A 14,150-nucleotide genomic window follows, 5' to 3' on the forward strand; every position below is an offset into this window, starting at 1 on the left:
GTGAGTGCATTCGTGCTATGGTAAGGGGGAAAAAAAAAAAAAAAACTAAAAAAGAAAAATTTGATAAAGTTAGCATCTGTCAAAATCTTTTATAGTTCCAGGGTAATTTGAAATGTTTACAGCTTGTGAAATAATATACCCATTTCTTTTTATTTTGTCATAAGCTCACACAGCAGCTTTCTTATTTGGGCTTTAACCTTTTCAATCCTGATTTATTTTATGAATTAAAAATAATTTTTCTTTTTGAGAGGTTTTTACTATGGGCCCACGGACTTGCCAGAAAGACAGAGAGAGACAGAGAGCAAGAAATCACCCCCAGCGGGGGATAGCCACACCACAATCCCTTCTCCATTCTCCTTTTGAGATCCTGGGCACGCATGCACAAGTGCCCGGTGTAAGTTTAAGCCACCGGGTCTGGTACTTGAATTGTGGTCGACTACACCAGAGTCCAGCGACATAGCTATTATGCCAACTGCTGGTCCCATTTCTTTTTTTAATTTTTAAATTTAACTTTATTTATTATTATTTTCCAGTTCGATCAAAGAGAGAAAGAGAGAGAGGGAAATTAAGAAAAACGGGCCACCAGGTCCAGGACTATAAAGACCCTCTGCCATGTGGGAGTCCAGCACGTTTAACCACCATGCCACCTGCCAGCCCATCAAACCTGATAGTCTTTTTTTTTTTTTTGGAGAGGTTTTCACTATAGGGCGTGTGTGCTTGCCAGACAGACAGAGAGAGACATAGAGACAGAAAGCGAGAAATCGTCCCCAGAAGGGATGGTCACGCCACAATCCCTTCTCCTCCATTCTCCTTGATCTTGGGCACGCATGCCTGCACACGCTCCCGGCGCGAGTTTTAAGCCACCGGGTCCGGGATGCGAACCTTGGTCGACTATGTGGGAGTCCAGCGACATAGCCATTACGCTAACTGCTGGTTCCCAAACCTGATAGTCTTAAAAGGTGGAGTTCAAAGTAAGTACAATTACAAACAAAAGAAAATAGCCTATTACAAAGGGTAAAAAGATAAAAGGATTACGTAAAATTTTCTGCCAGATAATGTTACTTAAGCATAAAAAGGTTAATTAAAATCGCAAAAATGACTCTTTTGAAAAAGAGATTAAGTCTTAAAATGAGCCTGTAGGTGCTGGCTGGTGTGGTGGTAAGGCACTGGACTCCCACAAGGCTGACCATGGTTCAAGTCCCAAACCTGGTGGCTTGCTTTCTCATTTTCTCTCTCTCTCTCCTTTTCTCTGGTCAAATTGAAAAAAAAAAAATATTAAAATTTCTTAAAAACATCCCATTAAAAATCAGTCTGCATAAGTGCCTGGAAAAGTATAAAATTTTACAAACAGATGTTATTAGTTTTCTTACTAATCTAATTTTCAAGTTCTTCTAAATTAAGAGAAAGCCAGAACAGTAATGTTTCAAAGTCCTTGAGTATAATCACACACACAAATGCAGAAAAAAGATAAAGAGCCAGGAGGTGATGTGATGGTTAAGACATTGGACCCCACATGACCACCTCCATGGTTCAAGTCCTGGACCCAGTGGCTTTAAAAACACCACGGGGATGTGCACCTGTGCACATGTGCCTAAAATCATGATAAGAAAATGGAAAAGAGATTGTGGCGTGGCCAGCTGACTTCCCCCAACTCCCTCCCATGAGTTTTCACTTTCTTTCTGTCTCTGGGAAGCGCCTGTGCTCTATGGCAAATATCTTTAATAAAAAACCACTGAAAGAAAAATATCCATCACAGAAGCTGTTACACAATTAAAAATCATTTTCTTTTGGTGTTGTCATAGTATTAAATATAGCTAACACTAAGTTTTATAGTTAACGCATACAAAGGTCTAATTTTGAGGCACCCTTCTGTCTCTGTTTAGGCCCACCATATTTCCTTGTTAATGTTTTCTCTTTTTTACTTTGCCACAATTGGGGGACAATGAATGAAACCTTAACTTTCCACTGCTTCTATCAACAGTGAATTTTTTTTTTCAACAGTGAATATTAAAAGCACCTTTCCGTTTTTCCTTCGTGTCCTTTCTCAGACACTGCACCATGTAAATAAATGAAAAATTAACAAGGTACGTTTTTCCTGTTCGAAACCAGCACCAGCCAAAGTGCAGTGAGGTACGAATGCGTACCATCCCCCAATCGTGTCTGAAAAACTTCAGAGGCAATTCTGATTTGCTGAAACGTGCATTTACATTCGTAAATAGAAAAGTTTAGCTATTACTTAGAAAGTTGTTTTGTTGCGGGGTGGGTGGGAGTAGGTGGTGCCTCAAATTACACCGAAAAATACTAACACGGAAAAACATCCAACCCTCTACCCAAACCCACCCAGTGGCAGTCCGTCATTCTTCGTATCTTCTCTGTCAATGTTTTCGGCAAAAGCAGTTTTTTCCTGCAGCGGATGAAGGCCGGCAAGCGCCCGGGGACACGTAGCCTTTTAACAACACCCAATTAAAGCATCAAAGAGAAAACTAGTCGGCATCAATCTACATAAACCGACCCGCCTCGCCCAGGCAGTCGTGGTCGGGGTGGAACCGCGAAACCTGTGCAGAGCTTGCAGCCCGTCTCCACGGCAACCGGCCGCAGGCGCCGGAGCCCGGATGTTGTGCGGATTCGCTGGCCGTAGGGCCCCGCTTCCTGGAACCTACCCCGGCGGGCCGTGCTCCTCCTCGGGAGTTGTAGTTCTTCTCCCCGCCGCCAGCGGGCCTGCAGCGCCGGCGGGACTACGAGTCCCAGCATGCACCGCTGCTCCCCGTCGCCCGCCGCCCCCTAGCTGCGGACGCCTGCGAGCAGGTTGTTGTTTTTATGAGAGGCGTCACTGGCGCCCGGAGCTGTGTGACAGCCAGCGCAGTCGGGCGGAGGTGGCGCTGCCCCTTCAGGTACGGTCCCGGGCATGTTCAGACTGGGTGACGGAGTTCGGAGCCGAATGTCAGGGCCCCGGCTGGCACTCCTGGCTCAGCCACCCGGATGGGTCCGCGGCGGGGTCTCCCTCCCAGGCGGGGGCTGCTCGGCGGGGACTTGACCCTGGCACGACCCCTGGCACCTGGCTTGTGCGACCGCTTGGGCGACCTCCTTCGACCGGGAGTCCACAGCGCGGTGGCCAGAGCCAGCCCCTGAGGCGCGGACCCAGTGGTCCCGCAGCCTTCGGACGCTCGCGTGCGGCCCGCCGTGCACCAGGAGCGGGAGGCCGAGCGCCCATGGGCCCTCCGTTCACGGCCGGCGGGAGCTTCTCGGTCCTGACCTGTAGGAATCCATATGGTGAGATGTTACGTGCGTCATCCTGCCGGCTTTTCTGCCTGCCCATCTTTTTTGGTGACGTGTGAGCCCTGTGATGCCAGGAATAGAAAGATTAAATATTAAATAATGCCGCTGAGCTTTCTGATCGTATGCTAGCCTGTGAGTGATGAAGTCCTCTCATCGCTTCTCCCTTCCCCGGGACCCCTCTGTGTCCGTCTTCCTAAGTGGGTTGTCCTCGGTGGCAGCTGTCCCACGCAGTGCCTTTGTAGTCGTTACATGTTTATTTGTGTTTAATGAATCCGACTCGTGGCCTTTGGGAGTGCCAATTTAAACGAACTAAGCCAATTAAGGTATTTGGTTGAATGATGAAATTTGTACTGTTCTGCTCTAACCTTCTTCAAAACCCAAACGGGACTTTCTTGGAGCTAGAATGGCTAAATACTTCAGTACTGCGAATTTTCGGAATTGTCTCTGCCAATTAGATCACTCTCCACAGGATAGCGCTTGTGCAGCTATGAACGCATCCTGTCTTCGGTTTGAGGTTTGCATGTTATTGAGCTCCACATTTCTAGTGAATAATTATCACACAGTCAGTGTGAAGAGTTTAGTATTATTTCTGAGCTCTAGTCTTAACAGGTAAAGGGACAAAGTGAGGCTATTATTATTATTTTGCTCATGTTTATTTATTCGCTATGCTAGAGAGAGACAAAGTAAGAAATCACCCCCTGAGGGGAAGGCTACAATCCCTTCTTCTCCCTTCTCATCTTTGGATTTGGGGAACCTGAAGGCTGGACGTGATTTTTCAAGGCACCATTCCCAGTCTTGAACCCTGTGGCTAACTTGTGGGATTCAGTGCCTTAACCTCCAGGCTACCATGCTGATCTGAGGTTATTATTGCTATATAAGGTTTTTGCTATAGGATGTGTGGGCCCAGCCAGTGAGAAGAGAGACAGAGACAAAGGAAAAGTGAGAAATCAATCCCCAGAGGGGATGGCCAAGTGCAATTCCTTTTTTCTGTTTGCCTCTTGGGATTGTGGGTGTACACGCAAATGTATCCAGTATGATTTTTCTCTTTAAAGAATTTTATCCATTACTATTTTTATTTCTTAATCTGTTATAGGACACATAAGCTCACCAGAGAGAGGAGAGAGAGAAAGTGAGAGAGAGAGAAAGAGAAAGAAAGTCACTAGGTCCGGGACTCCAACAGTGGTTAGCCATGTTGGAGTGAGTGTTCACTGCAACCACTGCCATCCACTCACCCTTCTCTCATTTGATTTTTTTGAAGCAAAAATGTCTGGAACTTCAACTGCAGTTGACCACGTAGGATCCAGTGCGTTAACCACCACACCACCTGTTGGCCTGTTCCCAAATGATATTTAAAGGAATAAGAAATAGACATTTTCAAATGAAAATAGATTAGGAAATAGTGCATTTCCAATATTGTAAAGTGTTGAACATAGAACAAGAAGTTTTAAGACTCAAAGGGTAGTCACATTCATAAAAGTGATTAGTGAAACTATAAATACCTTTTTCTCTGTATATTTCTCTTTTCCAATTTTTTGCAGGAGGTATTTTTTATTTTTTTAAAAATTTTTTGAGGCTGGGACCAGCAGTTAGCGTAATGGCTATGTCGCTGGACTCCCACGTAGTCGACCGTGGTTCGAGTCTCGGACCCAGTGGCTTAAACTCACACCGGGCGCGTGTGCATGCGTGCCCAAGATCCCGAGAGGAGAATGGAGAAGGGATTGTGGCGAGGCCATCCCCCCGGGAGGTGATTTCTTGCTTTCTGTCTCTGTCTGTCTGGCAAGCGCACGTGCCCTATAGCAAAAACCTCTCAAAAAAAAAAAAAAAAGATTTATTGGGGCCAGCAGATGGCATAGCATCTGGGCTCACATAGTTGGCTGTGGTTTAAGTTCTGGATCTGGTGGCTTGAAAATCATGCCAGTCACATGTACGTGTGTGCCCAAGACCCAAGGAGGAAAATGGAGGAAAAGGGATTGCGGTGTGGCTATCCCCTCTACCCCTGTGGGGATGGGTTGAGTTCTCACTTTCTGTCTCTGGCAAGTGACCATGCCCTGTAACAAAAATCTCTTAAAAAAAAAAAAAAGGTTTGTTAGTATTATTTTTTATATTTGCTATAGGGCACATGTTCTCACCACAGCAACAGAGGGAAAGTGAGAATGCAAGCCATCTGGTCCAGGACTCTTAACAACAGTCAGCCATGTGGGAGTCTAGCACCTTAACCACCATGCCACCTACTGGCCCTCAGAAAATAATTTTTTTTTTCTTTTTTTGGAGAGGTTTTTGCTATAGGGCGCATGTGCTCGCCAGACAGACAAGAGAGAGATAGAGAGATAGAAAGCGAGAAATCACCCCCCAGAGGGGATGGCCATGCCACAGTCCCTTCTCCTCCATTCTCCTCTTGGGATCTTGGGCACGCACGGACACATACCCGGCGTGAGTTTAAGCCACCGGGTCCGGGACTCGAACCGTGGTCAACTACGTGGGAGTCCAGTGACAGAGCCGTTATGCTAACTGCTGGTCCTAGAAAATAATTTAAGTTTGTTTTTTTTTTTAAAGAATTATTTTACTTTATTTATTTTAATTTGACCAGAGAGGGACAGAGAAAGTGAGAAGGCAGGCCTCCAGGTCGGGGACTCAAACCATAGTCAACCATGTGGGAGTCCAGCACCCTCAACTACTACGCCATCTGCTGGCCCTGAAATAATTTTTAAAAATAATTATGTATTTAATTTTATTATGGTGAATAATAAGGGCATGTGCACTTACCAGACATAGCCAAAGAGAGAGGGAAAGCAAGTCACCAGGTCTGAGATTCGAATTGTGGTCTGCCATGTGGGAGTCCAGGACCTCAACCACCATGCCACCTGCTGGTCCCTCAGGAAATAATGTTGAAAAAGAGATAAGCAATTTCTATTTTGAAATTTTAAAACATTTCTTCAAAAACGAATAGCAACTGCAAAAGACATAGGTAGGGTCTTTGTTGCTGCATCCACATACTGTATGAATTTATGTGTAAGTTATTTGGATAGAAGGTGTTACCAAACTCAAACCAGCTTCACTTGCCCAAGCCCTACAAATCAAACCATAGGCACAAGGTGTGATTGAGGAAAGTACAGCTTTATTGCAAAGTGAAAGCAAAGGAGAGTGGGTAGGTCATGCTGAAAAGAGCCAGTCTCCAGGAGGTGGTCCCCACTTATTTTTTTTAAGAGGGAGATTTTTTTCTTTATCTTGCTGTAGGGCCCTTGAACTTATCAGATGAACAGAGACAGAAAGGGAGAAATCACACACACCCCACCCCCTCCCTTGCCTTTTTTAAGGGCAAAATTAGGGGCAGAGGTCCTCCGCCCATGATTAGTTCAATGATTGATTTAAGAGGGCATGATTATCTTGTGCAGATTCTTGATCATTAAGGCCTCTGATAATGAGATTTCTGTTGATTTCTTGAGCTGTTCAGCCTGGGGCCTTTGAGCTCTTAGCCTGCACTTCCCACTCTGAAATGAAAACCTTACCTTTCCTTCAAGTGAGAGTTTTAGAAGTCTAATGGCCCTTATTCATGACCAATGTTGTTTCATTATCATAACCAAAATCTGAAGTCTTATCCTTTACTCTGGGCCATTACAAATGTAAATAGACTTTCTATTCCAAGCACCTTAGAAAATAACACTTTACTTTTAGTTCAGCCTCTGATTTTCAGTTTGGGGAAATTCTTATTTTTTCTTTAACAGAAGGGGAAACTGAGGACCTATCCCTCTTAGGGAGTCCTTGCTCATTTCAAAGGGACAAAAATTCCATTAGTTGGACTGGAGAAAATGTAAAAAACCAGGTGTAACCATTAGCATTTGTACATCTCGTATTTTGATCTATTTTCACCTTGAGTAAAATCAAAGAGGAAAGTGCATAGCCTTTCTTCATTTAAAGCTGAGCAATTTTGATGTAAATCCGTCAGGTGGCAAAAGATCAGAAATATTAACTGACTGAAAAGATGTTTATATAGCAGATAGAATTTTTTTTTTTTTGGAGAGATTTTCGCTATAGAGCGCGTGCACTCGCCAGACAGACAGAGACATAGAGACAGAAAGCGAGAAATCACCCCCCAGGGAGGATGGTCACACCGCAATCCCTTCTCCACTCTCCTCTCGGGATCTTGGGCACGCACGCACACCCACCCAGCGTGAGTTTTAAGCCACCGGGTCCGGGACACAAACCGCAGTCGACTACGTGGGAGTCCAGCGACATAGCCATTACGCCAGCTGCTGGTTCCCAACAGATAGAATTGTTAAGCAATTATTATAACCAGGCACTTAAAGCTTGTTAATATTGAATCGCTTTGAGTACTGTGTTTTATATGCCTAGTATTTTGGATTTTATTGTTTTATTTTCTATTGTTATGTTGGATATGGGCAGATAAGTAGCGTAATTCATTATTTAGCCCACATTATGTTTAATGTCCTAAAAGGAATGTCCACATTGCTCTCCCAAAGGAGTATTATACACTTTTGCTGTTATCTGCCTTAAAAAATTGGGATTTATTCGATACCAAATGTCCAGTAATGCTTGATATCTGTTCTGAAAGTTTGTTTTTTGTTTTTTTTTCAGGCTATAATCATACTTTTATTCTAAGGTTGTCTCTTTTCTCTCATATTTTTTACTTTTTAATTTTGTATTTTTTGGGGGTGTTTCAAATTGTTAGGCTTCAGGTCCATTCAGAGAGCATAAGGTACGTTTGTAATTGATTAATATGTCTTATTTGCTCTGTAGTGATGTTGTCTAGGTTGTATAATTGTATTCTTACGTAAGTGGTAGGGTTGTTCAAAAAATTAGTGACTAAACTGTTAACATCCTAGTTTCTGAGCATGTAAAAAAATTTGACGAGGAGCAAAGCTGGTTAAGCTGAGTATTTTAAAACAGAAAATGCAGACTCATCTAGCAATGCAGAACTACTAGAGGCTAAATTGTATTTGTGTTAGTGTGTGTGGTTATGGTGAGGAAGTTGCAATATTTTAAGTGATAACTATTACATTTTTGAGAATTTTCTTCTGGCCTTTCTGCAGTTTTGACTAGAATAAATTAGTTAAAAAGAAGTTGGCTCCAGTAGTGTATTGAACCAGATAAACTTGACCAAATCATCTCTTTATTAACAATAGTTCTAAGATGAAATTTTGCCTGTGATGTGAATAGGATTGCCACTAACTCATAAATTAATGTTTTCTTTTTAAAACTTGATTTGAAAAGTGCGGAAAAGCTGTTTAAGGGCTGATTGGGTTTCTTAGGAAATATTAAAGTAAAAGATTTCCCTCTGTTATAATGAGAAGGTAAAAATTGTAGTTTTTCTTTAATACTTGTCTGTAAATCACAGCCCTTCTAAAAACCTTACTTCTGGTTTATATTGCAGGCATGATAAACTACTGAAAGAGCATTGGATTTGGAATTGGGATGTTTAATGATGTTGAGCAAGTAGTTAAGTTTACGAATCTGTTGCTGTTTGTAAATTGTCAGTAGTAGCCAGTTGCCTTACTTCATGGGGTATTTGTGAAGATTAAATCATGTGAAAATGAAATCACTTTGTAAGTAGTAGAGTGATCTACCCATGTTAAATATTATTTGTCTGCATCACTGACATTTCCATAAAACACATTAGACTTTTGAAGGAGGATAACTTGATGTGATATATACTTTTTGACTGGGAAATTAGAGGAGAGGCAGATGGGACCTTCATTTGATTTCTTGGTAATTTGGAGACTTTTTGGAGGTTGAAGAAAACCTGGCTCCTCTTCTGTGACTTTGCACTCTGCTGCTTTAGAGGTCCTGGAATTGCAGTGGGCTTTACATTTTCAGTTTTGATTTGTTTTAACCTCTCATCTAAAAGTATTAGGAAAGGTCATCAGTCTAATTTAACAGGTGGAAGTGGCTGTTGTTTTTAATGTTATAAAGTGGGGCTTAGGTTGATTTCACCAAGGGTGAGGCTACATTGCATAAGAGATCTCAGATCCTCTTTAGAAACTCAATGCATGTCTGAGTATTGGTTTTTGAGCTAAAGAAATAGTTTTAGAGTTTAGGTGCTGCTTCTGGGGAAGTCATTCCTGGCTATCAGAGCATCTGACCCTTGAGATTAACTTCACATTTGACTCACATAGTGCCATTCATTTCTAAAAAGGCTTTTAGAAACATTAAGTTTTTTTTTTTTTTTTTTCAAGAGAGATTTTTTTGCTGTAGGGCATGTGCACTCGCCAGAGAGATAGAGAGACAGAGTGAGAAATCACTCCCTGGGGTTTGGGCGCGCTACAGTCCCTTCTCCATTCTCCTCTCGGGTTTCTGGGCACTCATGCACACACCACCAGTGTGATGTTTAAGCCACTGGGTCTGGGAGTGAACCGGAGTCTAGCAATGTGACCATTACTCCATCTGCTGGATCTACATATTAAGTTTTGATTACTTACTTATTCCCTAGAAAGGTATGCAGAAATGTATAAAATCCCTTTATTTCCTGCTTTCCTTCCAAAGTAAAAAATAGAATACAGCTGTAAGAAAATTAGAGTTAAGGAGCCAGCAGGTGATGTTGTGGTTAAGGGCGCTCAACTCCCATGTGGTGGGCTGAGGTTCCAGTACCGGACTTTGCCGCTTGCTTTCTCACTTTCCCTCTTTCTCTCTTTCATTCTGGTCAAATTAAAATAAATAAAGTTAAATAAAATAATTATTAAAAGAAAGAAAAATAGAGTTAATTATACTTTTGTGAGTGTTTAAAATAAAGATATATATAATGGATATATATATGTGTGTATATATTTATATATATAATTTTTTTTTGAGAGGTTTTTGCCATAGGGTGCATGTGCTCGCCTGAAAGACAGAGAGACAGAGACAGAAAGCCAGAAACCATCCCGCAGGGATGGCCACGCCGCAGTCTCTTCTCTACTCTCCCCTTGTGATCTTGGGCATGCACATACAGAGGCCCAGCGTGAGTTTAAGCCACCAGGTCCAGGACTTGAACCACAGTCGACTACATGGGAGTCCAGCGAAATACCCATTACGCCAACTGCTGGTCCCATAATGGATATATATTTTAAAGAATTATTTAATTTTATTTATTATTATTATTTCACCAGAGAGTGGCAGAGAGAGGGAGGGAGAAAGCAAGCCACCAGGTCCTAGACTCAAACCATAGTTGGTCATCTGGAAGTCCAGTGCCTTAAACCACCATGCTACCTGCTAGTCTCATGGATATATGTTTTTTAATAAGTAGAAAATAACTTTCTCTGTTACTAATTTTTAAAACTTGAGAGTAGAAAAAAACAAGAAGCCAGAACTCATAGTTTTACCGAGAAAGGGAGAGCTGGAACCAGTAGAAGGCATGGTAGTCGAAGTGTTGGATTCCGACATGGCTGACCATGGTCTAAGTTCTGACCTGATGGCTTGCTTTCTAACTTTCTGTCTCTGATGAGCACTTGTTCCCTATACCAAATAAAAATAATAACAACAAAGTTATATGAGTAATTTTTTTAGAAATTATTTTATTTACCTTTACTTATTTATTAAAAAATTATTTTATTTTACTTTATTTATTCATTCATTTATTTCCATTTGAACAGAGAGAGACAGAGTGAGAGAGAGAGAGAGAGAAAGTGAGACAGCAAGCTGCCAGATCCGAGACTCGAACCACGGTCAGCCACATGGGAATCCAGCGCCTTTAACCGCCACACCACTTGCCAACCCCTTACCTTTATTTATTTTAATTTGACTAGAAAGTGACAGAGAGAGAGACAGAGAGAAAGTGAGAAAGCAAGCTGCCAGGTCCAGGACTCAACACCATTGGCCTTGTGGGAGTCTATCGCCCTTAACCACCAAGCCACTTGCTGGCCCCATGAGTAATTCTTTAAAAAAAAAAAATTAAGAGAGAACACCCATTAGCACCCTAGTGAAGGCAGTACGTATCCTCCTGAGTTTTGTAGAGGGGATTTCAAAAAGTTTGTGGAAAATGGAATTAAAATAACAAAGTTTATTTTGATGCCAGAAGTCTTAAGTGCCATAAATAGATTTCTCATGATACTCATTTTGTATGAACTGTTTAAAGGACCCTTTCGCCCCTCTCTCCCATATATCTTACCCTTTCACACTTTTTTCCAAAATGAAGTCAGGATTTTTCTCAGAACTGGAATACCCAGTGAGAGGAATATTTTTTTAAATTATAACCAGCATCCTAATTTCCCCCAGCATTTTGAATTCATATTACTTTGTTTCATACTTTTTTCTTTTTAAGCAAAGGTGTGGCTCCTTCAGATTGAGGCAAAAGAAACACTTTTATCTTCAAATATAGCAATAGTTGCTTTTGTTTCCCAATTTGAAGAGCCTTACATCATAGAAGGAAACTGGTGAAGTAATAGTGTATTGACTCACTTCTGTTGCAGAAATTATTTTCTAGATTAAAAGGTTAATCTCCATATGTTACACTATTACTGTCTCTTTTGGGGTATGCATAAATGAAATCATTCCTCTTTTTCCATTTTTTTTTCTAGATAACCTTTAATGGTAGATTTCAGTGTTTCTCAGTTCTTTAGAACTAGGAGAGCCTGCTTACTGAGGGTGGGTCATCTTTGCATTCACTTTGGCTAGAACCAAGAGGTAACCATAGCATTTGCTTCTTGCTTTACTGTGGGACTCAGCAACTCATTAAAAGCCCTGGATTTTGTTGTCATTTCTCTAGCAAGAATTCTCTTCTGATACCCTAGAGAGTAAACATATTAATTCTTTTTTTATTTTTGGAGAGGTTTTTGCTATAGGGCGCGTGCACTCGCCAGACAGAGAGAGACATAGAGACAGAAAGTGAGAAATCATGGTCAGGCCTCTATCCCTTCTCCATTCTTTCGGGATCTTGGGCATGCATGCACATGCGCCCAGCGTGAGTTCTAAGACACCGGGTCTGGGATGCGAACCGCGGTGGACTACGTGGGAGTCCAGCGACATAGCCATTACGCTAACTGCTGGTTCCCCCAACATATTAATTCTTCAACTTGTCTTTTTTTTTTTTTTTTTTTTTGAGAGGTTTTTGCTGTAGGGTGCTTGTGTTCACCAGAGTTAGAGACAGGGAGAAATCACCACCTGGGAGGATGGCCATGTAGCAATCACTTCTCTTCCATTCTCCTCTCCCTACTTTCTACACTCATGCACATGCACCTGGTTTAAGTTTCAAGTTGTCAGATCTGGGCTCGATCTGTGGTCAGCCATGTGGGCGTCCAGCCTCTTAACCCACTTCACCACCTGCTGGCCTCAATCAACAATTCTTCAACTTGTGTTAAGAAACTAGTCATCGGGACCAGCAGCTGGCATGGTGAAAGGCGCTGTACATTCCCACATGACTAATCATGGTTCAAGTCCCAGATCTGGTGATTTGCTTTTTCTTTCACTCTTTCTTGTCAATGAAAACAAATGAATGAATAAATTAAAAAAAAAAACTGGTCATCAAGCAGATGCTTGGATTTGTATTCACTGTACTTAAAATTGGGTGTTGTCTTTTCATTTAAAAAATATTCATTTTTTTCCCTGCTGATGATAAAAATAATAAATACTAGAAATTTAGCAGATACTTCATGTAATTCTAGATTTTTTTAATTTTAAAGATTTTTTTAAAATTTTGATAGATTGCAGATTAATGTCAGTGGAATTTTATTATACATATTTTCTGATTAGCTTTTTCTTTTTCCTTTTTTAAATAGTTACTATTTTTAAAATTTGCTGCAGGGGTGTGTGCACTCAAAGGAGAGAGACAAGAGAGCCAGGGAAAGTGAGAAATTGCCCCCTCACCACCATTGTGGGTCCGACCATGCTGCAATCCCCTCTCCATTCTCATGGGATTTTGCCCTTCCTCCAGCCTTCCTAGCCAGCCTGCAGGTCACCTTGAGTACAGGGTCTACCTGGAAATTGAACTCTATTTTCCATACGGCCTCTTGCATCACAGTATTTCCAGGGTTCCACTGCAGCTGCATCTACTTTATTTTTTAATGGTTGCATTAATCATATATAGTCACACATTCTATTTTCTGATTTAAGTTAGATGGCATGTGTGCTCATCAGAGAAGGAGAAAGCACCCTCAGTAAGGTGTGGTCACACTGCAGTCCTGTTTCCATTTCTCCATCTTGTTGGGATTTTGGGCAAACATGCACACATGCCAAGCCACAAAAGCTAGAGTTCTGGTCGCATGGTTAGCCTTATGGCATCTAGCACTTTTAGCCACCAGGCCACTGACTGGCCCAGTACCCTTGTATTTCTATCACATAATTCCTAGAAATTAAATTGGTGAATCACAGTGTCTCTGTTTGTAAAATTTTGATAGTTAGAAATTTATCTCCAAGAGGCTAATAATATATTTACACTGTTTATAGTGCCTGTTTTCTCATACCAATAAAAAAAAATTTTTGCAGTAATACTTTAATTCCATTTTCTACAAATGTTGTTAAAGAATTATTTATTGAATTATATTCATTCTTATTATTTTTTAATTTCTTAGGGCATGCACACCCACTACAGAGAGAGAGAGAAAGTAAAAGCAAGCTGCCAGGTGTGAGACTTGAACCACGGTTAGTCATGTGGGAGTACAGTGCCTTAACTACCATGCCAGGTGCTGGCCCCTCTCATATCTTTTGTAGTCTGTGAATTTGCTTAAATTTTTGTTGGTGGGGTAGGCCTTCAAATAACTTTATTGGGGCCAGCAGATGGCGTGGTAGTTAGGGGCGCTGGACTCCCACATGGCCGACCATGTTCGAGTCCTGGACCTGGTGGCTTGCTTTCTCTCTCTCTCTCTCTCTAGTCAAATTAAAATAAATAAATAAAATTAAATAGTTATAAAAATAAATAACTTATTTCTCATTGTTGTGTATCTGTTTGA

General features: G+C 41.5%; 1 protein-coding gene across 1 annotated transcript in view; it reads right to left on the reverse strand.

Moving 5' to 3' along the window:
• The window catches only part of PIERCE2 (piercer of microtubule wall 2), an 18,023-nt gene extending 15,178 nt beyond the window's left edge, over positions 1-2,845 (reverse strand). The window contains exon 1 of the mRNA XM_006163290.3: positions 2,341-2,845. Coding sequence (XP_006163352.1) covers positions 2,341-2,358 — 18 coding nt within the window. The 5' untranslated portion in view covers positions 2,359-2,845. The remainder of the gene's footprint in view (positions 1-2,340) is intronic.
• Positions 2,846-14,150: the final 11,305 nt, after the last annotated feature.

The sequence above is a fragment of the Tupaia chinensis genome, unplaced genomic scaffold, assembly GCF_000334495.1.
Source record: "Tupaia chinensis unplaced genomic scaffold, TupChi_1.0 Scaffold141943_1, whole genome shotgun sequence".
Taxonomy (NCBI): Eukaryota; Metazoa; Chordata; class Mammalia; order Scandentia; family Tupaiidae; genus Tupaia; species Tupaia belangeri.